This window comes from Podarcis pityusensis (genome assembly GCF_964106645.2).
Source record: "Podarcis pityusensis genome assembly, chromosome: 14".
NCBI classification, from domain to species: domain Eukaryota; kingdom Metazoa; phylum Chordata; class Lepidosauria; order Squamata; family Lacertidae; genus Podarcis; species Podarcis pityusensis.
The window spans coordinates 44,060,138-44,082,062 of NC_138039.1; the positions used below are offsets into that span (position 1 = coordinate 44,060,138).

At 46.8% G+C, this 21,925-nt stretch overlaps 1 protein-coding gene across 3 annotated transcripts in view; it reads right to left on the reverse strand.

Moving 5' to 3' along the window:
- Nucleotides 1-7,739: 7,739 nt before the first annotated feature.
- RBPMS2 (RNA binding protein, mRNA processing factor 2) overlaps nucleotides 7,740-21,925 on the reverse strand; it is a 47,737-nt gene continuing 33,551 nt past the window's right edge. Inside the window, exons 2-9 of one of the 3 annotated variants that reach the window (XR_013979552.1) lie at nucleotides 21,415-21,492; nucleotides 20,306-20,344; nucleotides 19,367-19,429; nucleotides 18,010-18,160; nucleotides 16,913-17,058; nucleotides 14,121-14,290; nucleotides 10,184-10,251; nucleotides 7,740-9,113 (exon numbers count right to left, since the gene is read on the reverse strand). Coding sequence is in view for 1 of the 3 variants with exons in the window: in XM_080981566.1 (XP_080837692.1) it covers nucleotides 10,189-10,251; nucleotides 16,913-17,058; nucleotides 18,010-18,160; nucleotides 19,367-19,429; nucleotides 20,306-20,344; nucleotides 21,415-21,492 (540 nt within the window). In the remaining 2 variants the exon portion in view is untranslated. Of the gene's footprint in view, nucleotides 9,114-10,183; nucleotides 10,252-14,115; nucleotides 14,291-16,912; nucleotides 17,059-18,009; nucleotides 18,161-19,366; nucleotides 19,430-20,305; nucleotides 20,345-21,414; nucleotides 21,493-21,925 lie in introns of all 3 variants that reach the window. The other 2 variants (XR_013979553.1, XM_080981566.1) reach the window with 2 other exon arrangements.

Sequence of the window (21,925 nt, forward strand, 5' to 3'; positions counted from 1 at the left end):
CCTTGTCTTTTTCCTTTTATATACATAATGACCTATAGGCCACAGGTATTCCCAGGCAGCAAAAGGAACTGGCGGATGCAGTTCTTATTTTAGTACTAGCAAAATCCAGGGGAGGAAAGTTTGTTTTTTCCCTTTGAAAAAAGGCCGCATTCCCATGCACAGTTTAACGATGTTTCTCAACTTGAGGCCCAATCGAGGTCTTTATAATGGGGCTTACATGGACGTTTGGAAATTGCTGCATAAACATTGCAGAACTGAATTTTAAGATCAGAAGAGTGAGAAAGAGATAACCAAAACTGACAGCTGTGTCCATTCCTATTTGATAATATGCTTGTACATGTGTAAAGGTAAAGGACCCCTGGATGGTTAAGTCCGGTCAAAGGCAACAATGGGGTTGCAACACTCATCTTGCTTTTCAGACTGTGGGAGCCGGCGTTTGTTCACAGACAGCTTTCTGGCCAGCAGGACTAAACTGCTTCTGGCACAACGGAACACTGACGGAAACCAGAGCGCACGGAAACGCCGTTTACCTTCCCGCTGCAGCAGTACCCATTTATCCACTTGCACTGGCATGCTTTCGAACTGCTAGGTTGGCAGGAACTGGGACAGAGCAATGGGAGTTCACTCTGTTGCAGGGATTCAAACTGCTAACCTTCCAACTGGCAAGCCTACACGTATGTGCTTGTGTGTGTGTGTGTGTGTACACACCCACACCCACCCCACCTCTCACGCTAAACTCAGGCCTTCATTTAACTACAGTCATACCTCAGGTTACAGACGCTTCAGGTTGCGTTTTTTTGGGTTACGGACCGCCGAAGTCCAGAAGTACCGGAACGGGTTACTTCTGGGTTTTGGCAGTTGCACATTCGTAGAAGTGCTAAATTGTGCTTTGCGCATACGCAGAAACGCTGAATCGCAACCCATGTGTGCACAGATGCGCCACTGCAGGTTGCGAACGCTGTGGGTTGCGAATGTGCATCCCATATGGTTCACATTCGCAACCCAAGCATCTGCTGTACATAGTTCTTGGATTGCTGAACTGAGACCTTCCCCTAGATGGCACCATAGCCATGTTCAGAATTCTCTCGAAAAACCAGGAAGACCCAAGCGTCTTCATCAGGGAGAGCCAACTTTTCATACCAAGTGGGCTGCATGGGCATAGCGGGGGGGGGGGGGGATGATTGAAAAGCATTTAAAATACTCAATTAACTGTGATTTTGTGCTGCCACCCCGAAATCTGTCCCCCCCAACAAAAGCCAGCCCTCCGTAATGTCCGCTTTTGGGGGGTATTTTTACACTTGATCTTTATGCCCCTCCTCCAACAAGAATCCTGGCTACAGCCATGGTGGGCCAGAGTAGTTCTTCGACACGGCGCCCACGGGAGGCACATTGTCTTGTCACACTGGTGGTGGGAGTGAGACCAAATTTGACATCTAACGCAGCCCTCCTGCCACCTTCCCAAAGCAGGCTAAGCAAGGAGTTGGGCTTTGGGAAGGAGGCATGATGCCTCTGACAGGGTCCTAGAGTCCTTCCTCTTCCTCTGGAAAGATCATTGCTCTGCCAATTCATGCCTCTGGCTCACCACTAGTATGCGGCTCCCAGAAGGCTCCCCATGGGGGGATGTGGCCCTTGCCCCCAAAATTTCCCCCAACCCTGGTTTAAGTGAATAACAACTTACAGCTGACCTGGTTGTTGTGTCTGTTTTTAGAAGGAGGAGATTCTGTCTTCAAAACCAGATAGCCATTGTGCTATATGGAATTTGCCTCCCAACAAGCTGGTTATGAACACACCAGATTAAGACAGAATCTGCTCTGCCTGTCAACACAGCTGTGTGGGTGTACACACACACACACACACACACACACACACACACGGGTTTATTGCAGTGTGCTTCTGTTCCAGGGCCCTGGCTGCTGCTATGACCTACTTTGATTATTATGAAGGATGTGTGCGCACATGCGCAAGACCCCTTTGCAAGCACGGAGCGTGTGAATTATTCATGCTCAGCCCATGTTAATGCAGGATTTAAACAATCTCGTCTATAATTCAGAGGGCAGGGTGCTCCCACGGTTGGCTCTAGTGGTCCCCAGGGGCCATTCATGCTTAGGTGAGCAAAGCTGAGTACTGTGGCTGGTTTGACAGACAGGAGCGGAGGGGGAAACGATTCAGCAGGAATCAATGCACAGACTGAGCAGGTGCTGGTGGCGAGAGAAGCCACTGGAGTAAAAAGAAAGGAAGTGGGAGGCAACATTTTCGGGGATGGGGAACCTGTGGCCCTCCAGGTATTGTGTGTCTGCAACACCTATTATCCTTGACTTCTGGCTGTGCTGGCTGGTGGAGTGATGGTGACTGGAGTTCAATGACAGCTGAACAGCCACAGGTACCCCTCCTGTGTGAAGGGGACAGAGGGTGTAACCGTAGCTCAGCAGCAGAACATGTGCCCTTGGTACTTTCAGTTAAAAGCGCAAGGGAGCAGGTATAGGAGAGATTTCTGCCTGAGACCCTGGAGAGCTGTTGTTGCTTAAGAGTCTGCACACAATGCCTAGATGGGCAAAGAAGCTGGTAAAGGACCCCTGGATGGTTAAGTCCAGTCAAAGGCAACGATGGGTTGCAGCGCTCAACTCGCTTTCAGGCAGAGGGAGCCGGCGTTTGTCCACAGACAGCTTTCTGGGTCATGTCGGCAGCAGGACTAAACCGCTTCTGGCGCAATGGAACACCATGACAGAAACCAGAGCACACAGAAAGACCATTTACCTTCCAGCTGCAGTGGTACCTATTTATCTACTTGCACTAGCCTGCTTTCAAACTGTTAGGATGGCAGGAGCTGGGACAGAGCAACGGGAGCTCACTCCGTTGTGGGGATTCGAACTACCAACTTCTGATCAGGAAGCCCAAGAGGTTCAGTGGTTTAGATCACAGTGCCACTGGCTGGTATAAGGTGGCTTGCATATATGGGAAGGGCTTGGCTCTAGTACATATGTTCCAACTGCAAATGTCCCCAGTTTGACTACTGGCATCAACAGGTAAGGCTGGGGAAAATACCTGTTATACTCCAGAGTGCTGCCATCACTCAATGCAGGCAATGCTGAGGTTAATAACATATGCCAGGTATAGGACAGCTTCCTGGAAGCCAAAGGGCAGCCAAGTCGATTTCTTGAAGGAGCTTTGTCAGGAAAGGTGACCCCTTATTTCATAACACAGGCAGAATAAATGGAGACCCCATGTTCCATGGGTTGTACTTTCATTAAAAAAAATATGTTCTCATGCCCTTTAAATAATCTGGAGCAGGTGTGGGGAACCCTTGGCCTTCCAGATGTTGCTTGAGTTCCTTGGAGGAAAGGTGAGCTATAAATGCAATAAATCATCATCATCATTGGATATCCCTCATTGACTCACAAGATCAGGTGAAACCAAAAGCTAGACTCTTTGCTTTAGCTCCAAGAAGATGACCATCACCACTCAGAAAAAAAATAGTTTTTGCCTTCTTGGCAAAAGCCTAGTATACAAGTGGCAAGTCAATTTTGGCTCAGGATTGCAATACCTTGAGGACTGCCTCTCTCCGTATGAACCTAGTCAGACCCTGCAACCATCATCCGAGGTACTTCTTTGCATGCTTCCTCAAGAGATCAGGAGAGCGGCAACACGAAAATGGGTCTGTTCTGCAGTGGCTGCCCATTTGTGAAATGCTCTCCCCAGGGAAGTTCAGCTGGTACCTTCATTATACACCTTTAGTCATCAGGCGAAAAACGTTCCTCTTCAATCAGGGTTTTGGCTGAGTAGCAGCACCATATACTTCTTTTAAATATGTTTGTGGAATGGGGTAGGGGGAGGGGGGTTATTGGGCTGTGTGTTTTGTTTAGTTCCTATTTTTATTATGCATTTTGTGCTTTTATATTGCATTTTTATAGCCAGAAAGTTGATTTTTTTATGCCCTGTGCCTGTGGCAGGGACTGGTTTGACCAAGCTGTGGGTATGCCTCTGCCAACAGCAGCAAGGATAAGGGGGCAGATGGAGATGCCACTTCAAAGCAGGCAAGAGGGGATACAGCCAAAGTCAAGATCAACCATCCTTACACCAGACACAGCAGGGTTGCAGACCCATGTCTCATCAAACACAACTGGCCTCAGTCTAGTATATCTGAAGGAGCGTCTCCAGCCCCATCGTTCTGCCCGGACACTGAGGTCCAGCACTGAGGGCCTTTTGCCTGTTCCCTCACTGCGAGAAGCAAAGCTACTGGGAACCAGGCAGAGGGCCTTCTCGGTAGTGGCACCCGCCCTGTGGAACGCCCTTCAATCAGAGGTCAAAGAGAACAAAAACTACCAGACTTTTAGAAGAGATCTGAAGGCAGCCCCGTTTAGGGAAGCTTTTAATGTTTGATGCATTACTGTATTTTAATATTTTGTTGGAAACCACCCAGAGTGGCTGGGGAAGCCCAGTCAGATGCGCGGGGTATAAATGATAAATTATTATTACAGTGGTGCCTCGCAAGACGAAATTAATCCGTTCCGCAAGTCTCTTCGTCTTGCGGTTTTTTCGTCTTGCAAAGCACGGCTATTAACGGCTTAGCGGCTTTAAGAAAAAGGAAACAAACTCGCAAGAACTCGCAAGACGTTTCGTCTTGCGAAGCAAGCCCATAGGGAAATTCGTCTTGCGGAACGACTCAAAAAACGGAAAACTCTTTCGTCTTGCGCGTTTTTCGTCTTGCGAGGCATTCGTCTTGCGAGGCACCACTGTATTATTATAACCAGAAGAATCCAGTGACTGATGTTCCCAATAACATGGAGAATGCATAGAAGTCTGGGTTCAAATGTTGAAATAGTTTGTATTTGGGAGACACAATGTCTGCTTTGGATTTGGGAAAGGGGCCGTGCAGTTTTACCTGCATTTGCGGAAACACTTCAACCCTCCCTCCAACTGCTGCCTGCAACCTCCCCCTTCCTAGTCCTGCCCACTAGGGAGACACCTGCACTGCAGGAAGGGGGGTGGGGAAGAGTTATTTGGTGCTGGGGAGAATGTCGCTTGGCTGAGCAGTTGTTTCAACATGAACGGTTTACTTGTTATCATTTATTCATGAAAACAGTCCCTGCCTTTTGGTGACGGCAGCGCATCTTGCCCCTCTAATGGAACAGGTGCATCCACACAGCAGGCAAAAAGGGAAGACCATTCCCTCCTCCAGAGGTGCCAAATTGGTGGGCACTGGTCATGGCAGCTTGGGCTTCGATGCAAGCACACCACGAAGCAAAGAGGACAGGGACAGCAGATGACCAGGCACGTGTCAGGCGGTTATAAAACACAAAGTGGAATTCATTCAAGGAAAGGGCAGGTATGAGAATTGATCATATGGCTAGGCTCTGCAGTGGTTAAGTGTCCACTCAGACTACCAGGGCAGAAGACAAGGAGCCTGAACGGCACGTGGAACCAGAGCTAACTAATTCCAGTTTAGTCCCCATCATCTTCCCTGCTGAGGACTACAAAGGCAACAGAGAGATGAGGAAGGAAGAAGCCAACAACCAAAACCAGTCACTGGATGGCTTTTTGGTAGACATTTGGGCAGGCAGGTGGAGGGCCGGCTACGTTCCAGCCATGCAGAAGTGAGGCCCAGTTTTCAACCAAGCGGCTAAGTCTGGATCTAGGTGTTAAGTGCAAAATTCTCTCCATATCAAAAACTAGGGACTTTCCCCCCAGCAGCTTTCTACATGACACGACTCTTTGATACAAAGGGCATTGAGTCCCACAAGCAGAGTCTGAAATGGTGCAGCACAGACCACCAAATCAGCAAGACCAAATCTCTATTTAGTCCAGCACCCTTTTCTGTCAAAAGGAAGCTCAGAAGCAGGGCATTTCCAGCAACTGGTAGTTCGGAGGTACACAGCTTCGGTTCCTAGAGATAGGAACAGAAAGATTTCTGCGCTTAACATACTGCCGTTTTGTGTGTTTCCTCTAATAACTTTTGCATTTGACCAGGAGAAATGCTCAAGCAGTGATACCGATGCAGAACAGAATGTCCCTATTTTCATCCGAAGAATGTTGGAGGGTGTGATACATGTTCCTGTCCAAATTGCCTCTGGTGTATGTTTCCCTCCGTGGCCTAGCAATTCTGTTCTACTCAGAGGTGTACCACCACAGCGAGGATGAGGACTGAGGGGTGAGGGAGGCAGATGCACAACATCCAGCATACATATACAGTGGTACCTCGGGTTACATACACTTCAGGCTACAGACGCTTCAGGTTACAGACTCCACTAACCCAGAAATAATACCTCGGGTTAAGAACTTTGCTTCAGGATGAGAACAGAAATCGTGCTCCAGCGGCGAAGCAGCAGCGGGAGGCCCCATTAGCTAAAGTGGTGCTTCAGGTTAAGAACAGTTTCAGGTTAAGAACGGACCTCCAGAACGAATTAAGTACTTAACCCGAGGTACCAATGTATACATTTAATAGTCATGCCTTCTTGCAAAGAATCCTGGGAAATGTAGTTTGTTAATGGTGCCGAGAGTTGTCAGGAGAGCCTGTTCCCTTCAGAGCTACAATTCATAGAGCTCCCTGGGAAGGGGGTCTGAATTGGGAATTTTAACTCTGAGAGGGGCATAGGAGTCTTCTGGCAACTCTCAGCACACTTAAACTACACTTCCCAGCATTCTTTGCGAGAAGTTATGGATACTAAAGTGGTAGGCAAGAACTCTGAAGGTGTGGCGCAAATGTAACCCCATGCCACATTTCCAAAACACGACAGGTTTGTGAGCTCTGTAAGTTAATAGCCACATTCCCAAGTATGAAATTCACGGCATGTAATGTCCTAAGAGAAAATTTAATGGAAATGATTTATAGGTGGTACATGACACCAGTCAAGCTTGCAAAAATTTATCATTTGCCCGACAATAAATGTTGGAAATGTAATGAGACTGAAGGTACATTCTTTCACCTTTGGTGGACATGCCCAAAGATTAAGACATTCTGGGAGATGATCTATAACAAAATGAAAAAGGTATTTAAATATACCTTTCTGAAGAAACCAGAGGCCTTTCTCCTGGGCATGGTTGGCCAATTGGTGTCAAAGAAGGATAGAACTTTTTTATGTATGCAACAACAGCAGCAAGAATACTCATTGCGAAGTATTGGAAGACACAAGATTTACCCACTCGGGAAGAATGGCAGATGAAGTTGATGGACTATATGGAATTGGCGGAAATGACTGGCAGAATCCGAGACCAGGGAGAAGAGTCGGTGGAAGAAGACTGGAAAAAGTTTAAAGACTATTTACAGAAATACTGTAAAATTAATGAATGTTAGAAAAATGTTGGAATGAAGTTATATGGCTTTAGTAGAAATGTTATAAGGAATTAAGTATAAATAGATCAATAGAGTATTAAAGGGAAAAATAAGGTTAGAATCTGTTAAGATAATTAAAAGATAGAAAGCAGAGGAAGATGGAAAGGAATTGCTGAAACAATCAACAGAAGTGGAATACAAAAAGGGAGGTGTGAGGAGGCCACTGAAATAAGTGAATGAAAGATAAGATACTGAAATTGTTTGATGTCTTTTAAATTGTTTTTGTTTTGTCTTGTTAGTTTAAGGTGTTATGTAGTGTTTTTGTAATGTATTGTATTGTGTGTGTTTTTTCTTTTTATTTTTTGTTTGTGTGTGTTTAAATTGTTGGAAAAGTAATAAATATTATTTTTTAAAAAAGTTAATAGCCACATTCCACCCTTGCCCCCACCACACTAAAGAGTCAACACACCACTGAGTACAATTCATATATTATCCAGTTTCACATTCTCATAGGATATAGCAACTTATTTCTCAAGAATCTTAATACAAGCGAGACAGCCATGGTCCAATAATACTTAAAGCACTTCCAAATACCAAGCAATAAAATGTTAACAAAAATTGCACAACTTCTTGTTACTATGCCTGACTGAATCAGTTACAGAAAAAAGTCTTTTTCTCTTCAAGCTTTTAACTAAACATTTAACTTATCTTACAGATTACAGTTTCTCTTTAATAATAATTAATTGCACAAAAACCACAAAATCTTTTATGATGCATAAATACTTCCTTATTACACATGGTACAAAAATACTCGTACATCTTTGTTCGGTATTCCCATAAGGATGGCTGATTATTTGGCAAGACTGGATTCTCTCCAATCAGAGGGATGTGGAAAAAAAGGTTAAATATTTTACAGCTGTTCTATATATAGAAGTCTGACTGAAAACACACACAAAAACAACCCTGACTTTTAACTGGAGAAGGGCAAATGGACAAGAAACCCAGTGCATTGTACTTTTGAGAAGAAACTTTTTTTTCTTTTTCAAATTCTAGTCAAAGCAGAAATTGGAAAGGGAAAACTGGAGGAAAAAGAAAGCCAAGGGGATTGGGGGGGGGGGGGGAGAGAGAGAGAGGGCAAAAACTAGGATAGTGTTTTCCAGAAGCAAAGTCTTCACAGAAGCAAGATGAAAAACTTCAGTGATCAATAGCTAGGCCAAGACCCGTTGCTATGGTTACACAAATGCTAGAACAAAAACAAGCTTTGCACACTCACACACGCACACACCCAAGTTAAAGTGTTTTAAATTCATGCCAGAAAACATGCAAAACTGATTGTCTTTCGCTTCCTCCAGCGGAACTGCATAAACAATGTTTAGGATAAGAAGGCCCTGGATATTGCACCGTACACACAGCTAGACCACGTTTTTGTGCCAGGAACCCAGCTGGAAACCAGAAAAGAAAAAAAAAAACGAGAAGAGAAAAGGGGTCTGTCACCAAAACCGAGTCTCTCCAACTAGGCCTCAGCGTAGCAGGAGGAGAAACTCAGAAATGGAAGTTTGCTATGAGTTAGCGGAGGGCGAGACAGGCAGGCAGGAAGGCAAGCGAGAACACAGACCATGCAGAGTCCACTGAGTTGGGTGAGGGGGTGGGCAGTTTATGTTCACAGTCCTGGACGGGAAAGCCCACATCTTCGTTCACAAGAAGGACAAGGTACTGCAGTTGAGCACCTTGCTGGTGCCCACAAGAAGGGCTTGGAAGGAAGGTTTCCAGCGATCCAGATAACTTCATCTCTGGCACATCACTCCATGGAGAGACAAAGGGGGGAAACGTGGACCAAGAGGCAGCTCTTGAAAAAACAAGGGAGAGAGCATTGCTGAGAACACCATTCCTCTAAGTCCCACTATGATGCAAGGAGGATACCTTCTACGTCCATCCTCCCTATCAGTGCTTGTTTGCTCAGAGAGGAGACCAGACTTCAAAAAAATGGAGGTCTTCAAACACTGTAACCAGGACAGAATCCTCCACCCCAGACCCCAAGAGTCTAACTTAAAGATTAACATTACTATTGTCACTATTTATTAAATTTATATACCACCCTTCATCCAGGGATGACAGGGTGGTTTGCAACGTAAACACAAAATAGATAACACAGTAAGAAAAAGACAATACCCCCCTAACCAGGGAGTCTGCCACCTCTCCCACTTCATGTCATAACATGTAGAAGCACCTGCGACATCAGTCAGCATTCATCACATTGTTCACATGGCAGGTGCTTCTGAACATTATGACTGAAGGGGGCAGTGGGACCTGCCATGAGGGAGTCTTGCTTTCACTGGTATTCCCATGTGCGGGCAATAATATGTAACCCTCCCATTCCACATAGTTACCGTATTTTTTGCTCTACAAGACTCACTTTTTCCCTCACAAAAAGTAAGGGGAAATGTGTGTGCGTCTTATGGAACGAATACAGGCTGCGCAGCTATCCCAGAAGCCAGAACAGCAAGAGGGATCGCTGCGCAGCGATCCCCACTAATGAGAGATTATACCTGAAGGAGCGTCTCCACCCCCATCGTTCAGCCCAGACCCTGAGATCCAGTGCCAAGGGCCTTCTGGTGGTTCCCTCATTGCAAGAAGTGAGGTTACAGGGAACCAGACAGAGGGCCTTCTTGGTAGTGGCGCCCGCCCTGTGGAACGCCCTCCCATCAGATGTCAAGGAAATAAGCAGCTATCTTGTCTTTAAAAGACATCTGAAGGCAGCCCTGTTTAGGGAAGTTTTTAATATTTAATGCTGTATTGTTTTTAACACTCGATTGGGAGCCGCCCAGAGTGGCTGGGGAAACTCAGCCAGATGGGCGGGGTATAAATAATAAATTATTATTATTATTTTGAGCCAAGTCATCCAAGCCAGATACTCACTAAAACTAACAGAACTGACGAGACTTCCATCCTTGCTGGGTAGCTTCAGAGGGCGGATACCAGCGCATCTAGAAGAGAATGACAGAGTATGATAGAGGAGGGGGAAGTATCAGTGCATCCAATGAAGGTAACTACGTAAGCTACTTCTCTTAGGCTGCTCATTATTCCTCAAGATCCTCTGGAAAACAGGACTGCCACTCATCATGTATTGCTCCCTGCAACCTTTTGAATAATTGACACAGGGAGACATACTCAAGCTTGCTAAGCCCATAACATTAGCAAGGTCCCATAATGTCTTCTCTGCCCCTTCAAGGCAACTGATACATCTTTTCTCAACTCCCAGTTCTAAGGAAGTTTATGCCTTGGAGGTCACGTTTGATGAATGACCTGCAGAGCTGTAGGTTTTGCCACAAAAAGGACATGGTGGCAACAATGGCTGTCTTAAGACTCAACCTACAGCTCATGGGCCTCTTTCCTGACCCACATTACAACTCTGCAGTGATGCATTACTTCTTGGCTGTTCCTCGCCATCACAACCAAAGTAGTCTCATGTGCTCCAACTGTCCACATTTATCAGAGCTGGTACTTCTCGTCTGGAACCAAGTCCCTGGTAAATAAATGTTCCTATTTGAGATTTTAAAAATAGATCACATGTGCAACACTTACAACCTGCTTCCTTTCCAATCTCTACTGCTTCCCAAACAACTTAACCACCTAGTCAACTTGACCAACCACATTTCAAGTTGCAGCTATTTTACAAGAACAACCACTGGCAGATTAAGGTGTGGTGGTTTTTTAAGTTTTGGTTTTTTCAAAACTTACAATGTTTATTACAATGACTAAACTGTTGCAGATAGCCTTCTCTTGCACACGAGACACACCTACCCCAGAATTCGCTGCAGAGGAGGCTGCTTCAGAGTAAACAAATAAAGCAAGCAGAGCCTGAAAATGTGCAGTAGTGTGCGAGGCTTGTGCGCAGGGACCCTTTGTGTGAGAATAGTGAGGTATCAAATGTACAAGAGCCCCTGTTTTGACACCTGCAAAATGCTGAGAAGTTTTGGGGCTAGGGCAACTTAACAGGGGAGAAGAGGTAACATCTGGACAGCTGCAGCAGCGTTTGGTCCAGAAGTAACCCAATAACCATGACCTGTAAAAGCAACAATGGGGGACCTGTGGGCATCCAGTCATTGTTGGATTACAAATCCCATTATCCCTGTGCATTGGCCATGCTAGCTGGGACAGCCTAGGACCATCTGAGGGGCTGCATGTTGCCCATCCCCAAGCTAAAGCAAATAGAAATTTCTTACTGCACAGGAACCAAGAGGAACATATCTTTGAGGATTCATGAAGGCAGTTGCAATTGGACCTTTGCCCTCCTCATAAGGCATAATAGTAGGACCAATGTAAATATAATTAGTACTATATGTGCTCCACCCAATAATACAGTTGGAGGGGAGTCCTTGAAGGTCCAATCCCCGTTTTAAGGCTAGGAATTCAGAGCTAGAGCATCCTGCAGTCTCTGCTTAAAGACCTTTTGCAACTTAGACTATATCCACAACATACATTTAAAGTACTCTTAAATTATATACCCACTGTAACAATCATGGCTTCCCCCAAAGAATCCTGGGAACTGAAGTCTGTTATGGGCGTCAAGACTTAGGTGACCCCCCCCCCCCCAGAACTACAATTCCCACTCAACAACTACAGTTCCCAGGTTTCTTCAGGGGAAGCCATAACAGTTAAGAGTGATGTAAGAGTGCTTCAAATATACAATGTGGATGTGATGTAATATAAAAGTTGCTCAGGAGGAGTAACACACCTTCGTACTGGTACTACTAGATGCACTATAATTTATATATAAAATCTGCTGCCAATATTAACATCTGGGGGACTGGACTTCTTACTCCCTCCAACATCTGCACAGTCTGTGAGTACAGCTTGCTCTGCAGCATGCCTGCCAACTTCAATTTTTTCTTACCATTATCCTTCCTTGCAAGTTAAAAGTTGCATTTAGTTCTCCCACCTGATAGTAGCCACCAGCATTGTCATGTTTTGTATTTCTGCCCTTCCACAAACTCCCACCACTCCCAAGCTGTAGCTTAAGCATTTCCCAGATTCCTACATCCATCTCCCCCGCACATCTGGAATTAGTTTTGTTCCTTCTGCTCAACAACTGAATGGAAACAGGAAGTTTCCCTGGCCGGGCTGTGCAGTGCTCTTTAACCCTGGAAAGAAAACCCCCAGTTGCTAGATCTGCAGGATCCTGCCAGGAGAGAGACAGCCACCCAAGGTGCACATACAACCCAATGGAAGGGCAAGAGGTTGGCTCTATGCCTGTGCGAAGATGACAATTGTGTATCTGAAGGCTGCTTTGATATCTGTGTTAACCAGACTGAGAGCATTGGCGGAATGGGCGGTTCTCTCCAGAGTGTTTTTAGTAAGCCAGCTGCTTCTACATATGGGCTGTGTACATATTACCAGCTTCAAAAAGGGAGCTAGGGTGTTCTTCTTCTCAATTTGGACCAAAGCTGGCTGGTGGGGTGCGGGGAAACACATCAAAACACAATTATTCGATATGCAATGACAGGGAAGATACAGGATACATACGGACTGTGGCTAACAGTCCATATCACGAGGGCCCATCACATGACTCTACTCAATTGATCACAGTTGCACATGAGTAAGCAACTGTGAAGCAGCACACTTTTTAAAAAGATGCCTGCATCACCTTTAGAGGTATCCCCTGATAAAGGGAGATGTCTTATAAGACTGGTGCTCTCATCCTCTAATGTAAGTTCTTACGAAATCTGTAAAGTTTTTTTAAAAGCTGCATGTCAGATCAGCAGAACCCTTTGTTTTACTAAACACTGCAGCCCTAATTTCCACCTAGGGAAGGGAGGGAATTCAGTTCAGCTTGCATTTAAAGCCTAACTTTCTTAACTCATGCTTCACTGAAACAATATGGGAACTGAAATTCAGCTATGATTCAAAACTTCAACTTCTCCGAAGTCTGCAATTCAGCTCCTCAGCTAAGCAATATGTATAAAATGGGGTAAAATGTGCACAAGAGTGCATGTAGCTATGAAAACATGTGAACAAAAATGCATTATTATTAGGGGAAATGGTTTTCAAGACGTGCATTATGCAAAATTGCATAAAAAAGTATATATTAGGATAAATTCCCTTAAAAAAAAAAATCGCACTAGTGGAAACGTGAACCCAAATTTAAGACTGGAAAAACAAGAGAAACCACAATTAACAGATTTGTCCAACCCTACTTCCACCCTCTCCAACATCTTCCTCACCCCTTTCCTATGAAGTTCTATGACATAGGCAGCAACCGTATCAGACTGGAGTGAAGGAGTAAAAGAACAAAATTATATTAAAGGAAATCAGGATTTTTTTACATTTGGAAAGAGTGTGAAGAAGGATATTCTGGTCTCTTGTCAAGGATGGGTTGTCCCTTCCTTGACAGAGTCCATAGCGTGACTGATGTGTGTGTGTGCACCAGTTGGCTGTGCGGGGGAAATTAAATCCGTGTGTGCTGTTGCTACGACTACAATCTCAACCCCCCTCCCACCACGTGACTGTGGTGAGTGAAAAAAGGTGGCAGGGAGCACAGCACCATGTGGCAGGATTGCCACCCGCTGAGGCTCCTCCCCTCCCACAGGCAGGACCAATCCATCCCTGCTCAGTGGGGCCACTTTCAACACAAGGGGTGCCATGCTGTGGTGCCATGTCATGTGTGCCAAGTTGGCAATAGGTGGGTTAGAGAAATACCTGGCATTTCATCCTGCCTGGGCTTTTGGTGGGTGGATAGCGTGGAGGCCCATGCACTGGGTTGCCAAGGAAGAGATGGGGCAGAAAAATAATAAAAAAAGAAGCTTGCGGAAAACCCCGTTGTGCCCAAAATGGCAGAGAGATGATGTTACCTTACCAGCCTTTTTCCAGAGACGGGACCCACCATCCTTAAAGGCTTCTAGGAATGAAGCTGTTGTACAGCCACTCCACTCTAGCAGGGGCAAGCCAGGACTATGGTGTCCCACACCTCCAGGGCCAGCCTTGAGCTTCAGGGCTGGCCTGCGTAGGCATCCTGGCGGCAGGTCACTGAAGACATCAAAGGAGGGATCATTTCAACCACCAGTTGGCCGCTGTGGGAGCCCCTTGGGGGGGAGGGGGCAAGAGGCATTTTGTTGGCAGCTGCCACTGATCATGACAACCTGTAGGTCCTGCCAGGAGATTTGGTGGGACGGGGAAGAGGGTGGGAGGGAATCAGCATTCAGGAGCAAACACAGAATCCGTAGTCATCGCTGTTCAAACCACTGGAACAACCCATCTAGAGATGCCTCTTCTCTTCTTGGGCTCCAAGAAGGGCTACAGAGGAAGATTTCTTGCATTGTCATTTGTTAGTTCATTCGGCTACGGAGAGGGTGGAGAACCTGTGGCCTGGCGGAAGTTACTGAACTCAGACTCCCATCAGCCCCAGCCAGCAAGGCAAATGTTCAGGGATGACTTGACTTGCAGCACAACCACCTGTGGGAATGTGGCCACAGGTTTCCCACCCCAGAAATAAAGTGGTGTGTTTTAGTAGAGGGAAACATTGGTACTAGAGACACTCCAGCAAGTCTGTAGTCATTGGCAGTTGCCCACTTTTCATGTACCTTTCTGCAAGCAGCTTCTCTGCAGAACTCTTTCCCACAGCCCAGGAGCAATTCTGACTAGGGTTGAGCTGAAAGCAAAGGAATGGGAGGACTCACAAGTGCTTCCTTGGCGATTGCACTGGAAGGGTGCATGTGTTCAGAGCAAGGGCAAATTCTTTCCGAATTGGCTGTGTTTGTCCTTAGCGGCAGCAGAAAATTGATTAATCTGATGTCTAGAGGGTGCTTATCTGCATTTTACTTTCCACCACTTGTTCCAGGCATGGTCAGTGTGTTAAAGCTCCATGTCTGAGTGCCCTGCTTTTTTGCTCTGGAGCTTCCCCTGCAAAAAACTGATCTTTAAAGCTCAACTGGATCAAACAGCACTCTGTGGAAAACTCAAATTGACATTTGCTCCAATTGAGTGCTAAAAAGTGGGGTTTTGTGAGGAAAGCTCTGGGGCAAAAAAAATAAAGCACTCGGACACAGGTAAGTGCAGATAAGCCTGTAGTCTTGCAACAATGTCTCATCATTCACTGTAAGATTCCTGGCTGCCTGGGATTTGACTTGTGACAAAGGAAGACGAGGATACAGTTGTTAGAAAAATGCCCCAAAAGATGCCAGAGATGGGAGCAAGCATTCAAGAGATTGGGTCTTTATTGTCCCCGCCAAAGTTGCACCACTTTGGGGAGACTATTCACCCTTGTTGTGTTACGTGGAACTGCAACAAAACACCTCATCTGGCTGCTTTAACCACATAGGCAGAAGGGCTTGGCAAATATCTCCTGGTTAGGCTTCCTTCCAACACCTGTCAGCAAACTTCTCCCATCCTTAACATTCACACACCAGGCTTCCAGCCTCACGTATTGGGCAGAATGCTGCGCTGACAGTTGTTTAGTAAGGAGGGGCGAAGTAATGTTTAACCCTATAAAAGCTTTATGAGTAACACATTCATTCATCTCAAAGGACGAGTTGCTGGGTTCATTCCAGGGAAATGATCTACCCAAGTGGACAGGAGGGGTGAGGGGGAAACACCACTGTTACGAGCTCCCCCTTTTGCAGGAGCAGCAAAGCATCACATCCAGCACTGTCCCCGGCTGATATCCTGCAACAGGCACAGTATTCTCTCAGGCAGGAGGTACTCAACTTTTGAACACACTGCCTGCACAAGCCACACAATGTAGTCAAATGCATTTATTATATTAGATACTATAAATTTGACACACTTGGTGCAGAAGCATCACGCACACAGAAAGAGTTGCACACCAGGGAGGCGCAAGCACATTAAGAGTCACATGGAGGGGATTTGGCCTGTGTAAAGCAATGCATTCTAGAACTCTCCTCGACTTTGGGATCCCTTATGGAGGGAGAATAGAGCCAGGATGCTCTGCTATGCTATTCTATGGGAGGCAATGCAAGAGCATCGTGAGACTGTAGAGCCAAAAGGTTGACATCTATTTCCCCTTTATAAAAGAGGCTATACTAATTCAATCGAGTGCAAGCCATTAGCTTGGCCAAAGACAGAGGGTTTTGGCTCTCTGTACTGCGTAGTCCTTATTGGGACAGCCTCCAGCAGTACAGCAACACAGCAAAGCACTTCCCAGTCCTTTCAGTGTTTCTATCTGCATCTCATCTTCCTCACTTCAATGCTTTCAAATTCTAGGCCAGGTCCTTTTCCTGAACTCTACATAGCAGACCAACACAAGTCTTCTTCCCCTTCCCTACCACTGCACTGAGAGGGACTAGACCACCTATTTTAATGCAAATCTGCCACTCTTGTAGACTACTAGCAGTTGAAGGGCTTAGGGTACAGGATTCTTTAAGGGATAGCTTTTCCTTTGAGATAGCTCCTCTGTCACCAAATTGTGCTCTCCTCCGCTAATTCCCCAAGCAAGCCACTATTGTCTGGGTGAGCGGCGGAGGGGAATGACAATTTAGTAACCTTATCAAACCCCAACCAGGCTCCGGGTCCTGAATTTCCCTGCAGTTGCAATGACAGGACCAAGGTGCAGGCTATTCTGTTGGAGCTGGAGGGGGAAGGAGACAGATTCCTGCTCATCAAAAAAAAGGGGGGGTGGCATTATGGACTCACCTGAGCATGAAGTGCAGCAGCAGCGGCAGCAGCTGGGTATGTGAAAGCAGCATGTGGGATGGCAGGGGTTAACTCCGTGGTGTAGAGTGGGTAGGGAGCCCATGCCTCTGGAGATGCTGGAATCAGGGTTGCTCCAGTCAGGTCATCTAGACATGAGGGAGCAACAGCACGTCACTCAAGACATGGACGGAGAGAGAGGGAAATAAACCAAACAGGCTGGGTTGTGTAGGGGCAGCAGCACCTCTGGCAGAAAGAGCAGCAAGGTAAGATGCAAATACACACATCTGCACCACATCTCATAACCCCAGCTCAGGACCAAAGGGCTTCCACCCAGTGGCATCCATCCATCCATCCATCCATCCATCCATCCAAGCAGCCCTGCTCAAGCATCTCACAGAGGTGTGTGCACACAGGTTCCTCCTACCCCACACTCAAAGACGAGGGATGAATCTAGGGCAGCCGCCCGCCCCCCCGGCCTGTTTGCCTCCAGGTGCTTCTGCACTCCAACTCCCATCACTGGTCACATTGGGTGGGGCTAATGGGAGTTGGGCCCAGCCGCACCAGGAGGTTGAGCTCCAATTCTTTCAGATACTCTCCCCTCCATGTGCAGCAGATGTAGGTGTTTTGCTAAGGGCTGCTTCACATGGGTTTAAACACACAGTAAAAACAAAAGAGTTATGCATAGGTATAGCTGCCACATTCATACCAAGGTATACAATGATTTTAATCTCCTTGCGTTTTAAAGCCCCTTCAACACCTCTTTTTTTGCAAACAGATGCTATTATCAATTAATACAAAAGTTTTGCTACAGCTGACCCCATCAGTGCTCACTTGGGGAAGACATTTGCTGCCATGTGTGAGGCAACCCTCAGTAAAAGCAGGAAATGGCAGCCTGCGCCGTCATCTAAAGCAGCCTTTCCCAACCACTCAGATAATGTTGGACTACGATTCCCATCATCCCAGACCACTGGGGCCATGCTGGCTGGGGTTGTAGTTCCACAACATGTGCCGACCCATGGTTAGGAAAGGCTGATCTAGGGCACCAACCCCCCCAGTGCAGGCCTGCACCCCTCCCCCTGCTCCACAATATTCCTCACAAGGGTCCCGTGCAATGAAGTGCGCTCCCAGGGCAGGGTGGAGGTTGGTGGGATTCGGTGTGGCCATCAGCTTGCTTTTTGCCATCTTGGTGTTGGCCTTAGCAAACTCTAACCGCAACGTCTGGGGGTTCTCCGGGTCAAAGCGGATGCCCTGCAGCGGCAGGAGAGAGAAAGAACAGAATGGAATAAAAGCCATGCAGTCAATCTTCTTGGAAACCACACTGGAACACAATTTGGCTGAAGAGCGGTACATAAAACGTGCAAGGCCAATACAGAAAATGTGCTTTCTTGTCAATGCAAAAGCTTGGGAAGGAGAAGTTGTCTGTGTGCCTTTCCCAGGGATCAGGCTGGGTCTATGTATGTAACAGTATTGGTAGCAAGAACAGAGCCTACTGTTTCAGACTGCCGACAAGTGTTTTTGAAGGCTCCCGGCAAGCAGCACACACAACAGAGCATCAATTGGCCTTTGCAGTCCATGAGTGGTTGAGTATGTTTGGTCCTTGCCAGCTGTGCTCCCAGCTCATTTCATCGGCAGCTGCTTGCCTGCTGGGGGTGGGGAGAGCGCCACAGCAATAGCCTTGTGGCAACAGTCATCACTGGGACAAAGTGGCAGTGAAGTTGGGACTACGAGGACGCAAGCCTGTCCCCTCTCTCTCCTGGCAAGTAGAAGCAATTCTGCTCTTGGGAGGCTATTGCTGTGACTCCACCCCACTGCGAAAGCTGTTCCTGCATTAAATAGCTTACAGGTGAGAGCCAGGAAAAGAAGACCTTTCCATGCATCTCAACAGATGCCACAGATTCCTAGGTTTTCCCCTGAAGCAGGGCTGGCCCACCCATGAGGCAAGGTGGGGCAACTGCCTCAGGTGGTAGGATCCACAGACACAGCAGATCCCGATGTCGATCCTTCTCCCCCCCCCTTGTTCCCAGTGTAGACATCCCCTCACCCCTTCTTCCCTTGCAGAGGGGAGGGGGCACCATTTGGGGTTCTGCCTCAGGTGCCAAAATGTCTTGGGCCAGTCCTGCCTTGAAGGGCAGAAAACACATGGCAGCCATGTCATCTGGGCTTAACTGGTGCAACACAGTTAACCCACACAGCTCACTAATGCCCTGAAGTGCTCCAACTCCAGATTAGCTTGCTTTGAGCATCATTCCACCACGTGGGAAGGAGAACTTGCAAAGTTTGCAAGTATGTGTTATAATAGTTATTGGTATGAGTCCCAAGTAGCTGGAGATCTACAGCACTTCCCTTTCAATGAAGTTACCGGATATGAGATGGGATGGAATTGCATGCTGAGCCCAAGTCATTCTGGCTATTGGGCTGTGCAAGTACCTGAACAGCATGGTCCTCAATACTCACATTCAGTGCATTCTTTGCAGCTTCCGCACCAGACCGGCTGTCGAAGGTAACAAAGCCAACCGGCTAGGGAAAAGAACACATGGTTTAAACAACATGTGCATGATGTGTGCTTGGAACTAACTGATCTAGCCACACTGCTGAGTACAGCTTGTGGTGATGGTTTCATTTCGTTTCGTTTCCAATCCATTCCATTCCAGGTGCCCTTCACAGAGCTGGTAGCTCCAAACAGGCAGCCTGGCAAGGGACCTGGTGCCCCAGCAAGTTCTTCTATGCCTTTCAGCCTACCTAGCTTCCATTTCAAGGGATGGGAGATGTGAAGAACCTGCTGTTGCTGAGCCCAGAGCCCAGCTTGTTCATTGCACTGGAGGCAGACTAGCTTCTGTTGCAGCTTTGGGTGTATCCGACAGGGTATTCAGCAGCACAAAGGACGCCTTAAGATAAGGTTTGCTTCTTTGCCGTGTTGGCAGATGTGGGTGTTTTTGTTAGCTAGAACAGCAGAGATGGGGAGCCTGTGGCACACTCCAGATCATTGGGCTCGACTCCATCATCCCTGGGGCTGATGGGAGCCTGGAGTCCAGCAATACTCAGACTCCGGCCATAGTTTCCATATCTGTACAATAAAGCAATGTCTTGGGAAAGACACTGCACTTTTGCAGGGAAAGGGAAACTATGTACACAAAACATGCAATATGTAGACCATTAGAAAGTGCCAGCCAGTCCATGCAGCACAGTTAGAACTGAACAGCCTTCAGACAGGGGCTTTGGATGGGATAAAAGCAGCCCCAGCTTTATTTGAGTGTATGCTATTGCCCATCCCTTTACTGTAATCCTAGGGTTGCACCCCCCTCCCTCTTCCTAATTAGGGCATCTGATCTACAGTTTAAGCAGTTAAGGGCAGAACTGGGAAGCTGCCAGAATGAGGACTGAGGGAGGCATTACCTGTTTTGATGTTAGCTTGATCAGCGATCCTTCATAACCCTGAGGAGAGAGAAGCCAGCAAGTTACTTATTGGATTCCTTAAAAGGGAAAGAAAAGGATGCAAAGCCAGGCCAGCACCCTTAAACGAAGTGCCAGAAATACTTTTGCAGCCCTGAAAAGCGAGTTAACATTAAGACGTAGTTACTATGTTAGAAACACTTTCACCCCGTCACCACCATCCCCACCACAGATGGGCTATGCCCTTCCACCCTATGAAACTGCTTTATACGGAGTCAAGTCATTGCTATATGTAGCCCAATATTGTCTGACTAGGGACGCGAGTGATGCTGTGAGTTAAACCACAGAGCCTAGGACTTGCCGATCAGAAGGTCGGCGGTTCGAATCCCCGCGAACTGCCAACCTAGCAGTTTGAAAGCATGTCAAAGTGCAAGTAGATAAATAGGAAGGTAAACGGTGTTTCCGTGCACTGCTCTGATTCGCCAGAAGCGGCTTAGTCATGACCCAGAAGCTATACGCCAGCTCCCTCAGCCAATAAAGCGAGATGAGCGCCACAACCCCAGAGTCGGCCACAACTGGACCTAATGGTCAGGGGTCCCCTTTACCTTTACATTGTCTGACTGGCAAGGGTTCCTTCAAGAGTTCAAGCAGAACCCTTTCCTAACCCTGCCACTAAAAGCCAGCTAACTGACAAATGCTGGACAGAGGGCATTCTACCTGCATCCCGACATGTTGCCATCCCTAAATATTAATCCCATTAGTTACTAATGGCAGTTACACACTTAACAAAGGGAAGTTCCTACACTGGATCAGACCATTGGCCCATCCATCCGGGAAGGTGGTTGGTTAGCTGGTCAGGGATGCTCAAGAAGTATTTCCTGCATCGGAGTTGGATTGGCTGACCTCTGAGGCTCCTTCCAATTCTATGACTTTTGGGGGTTGGGAGTTGGAGGGGTGGTGGTGAATCTGGGGTTGAATACCTGCTCAGCCCTGCTCCCTGGTGACCTTGAACCAACTTCATAATTCTTCTCTATAGCCAACAGGGCACAAGGCTGCCATATCAATAGACTAAGGACACAATTGCTTGTTGGGATGCGTGTGCTGCTGCTTACCTTGAATGGCCGGAAAAGCAGGTAAAGCTCTCTGGGCTTGATGTCCACGGGAAGGCCACTGACAAAAAGTGTCCGCACCTAGAAGAGGTGGAACAATGCCAAGCAGGTTTAGAGATCACTGTACCGCATCACTGGGTATCTTAGTCACAGTCCAAGGTTCAAGCGCCAAGTCATATGACTGACAAATGCAGGAGTGCAATCATTCTGCGAAGAATATTCAAGAGAGTTAATAGCCACTGTTGACTGCGAGACTGTCCAGTTGGAAGGATCTGTCAGTTTTGGTTCTCTCATTTTTTAAAATCTTAAATTCAGTTCTCCACATTACTGCAGCAATTTGATGTATTTTTTTTAGCTCTCATGAAAATTCTTCAGCATTTTCAGGTCAATTTCTTCCAACACACACTTTTCTACACAATTTTCACGCGATATTTTCAAATCACAAAGCACACCTTATTTTCAAACAAAATTCGGAAAAGTGCAAATTTGGAAGGACGGAAGTGTTCCAGTTCTC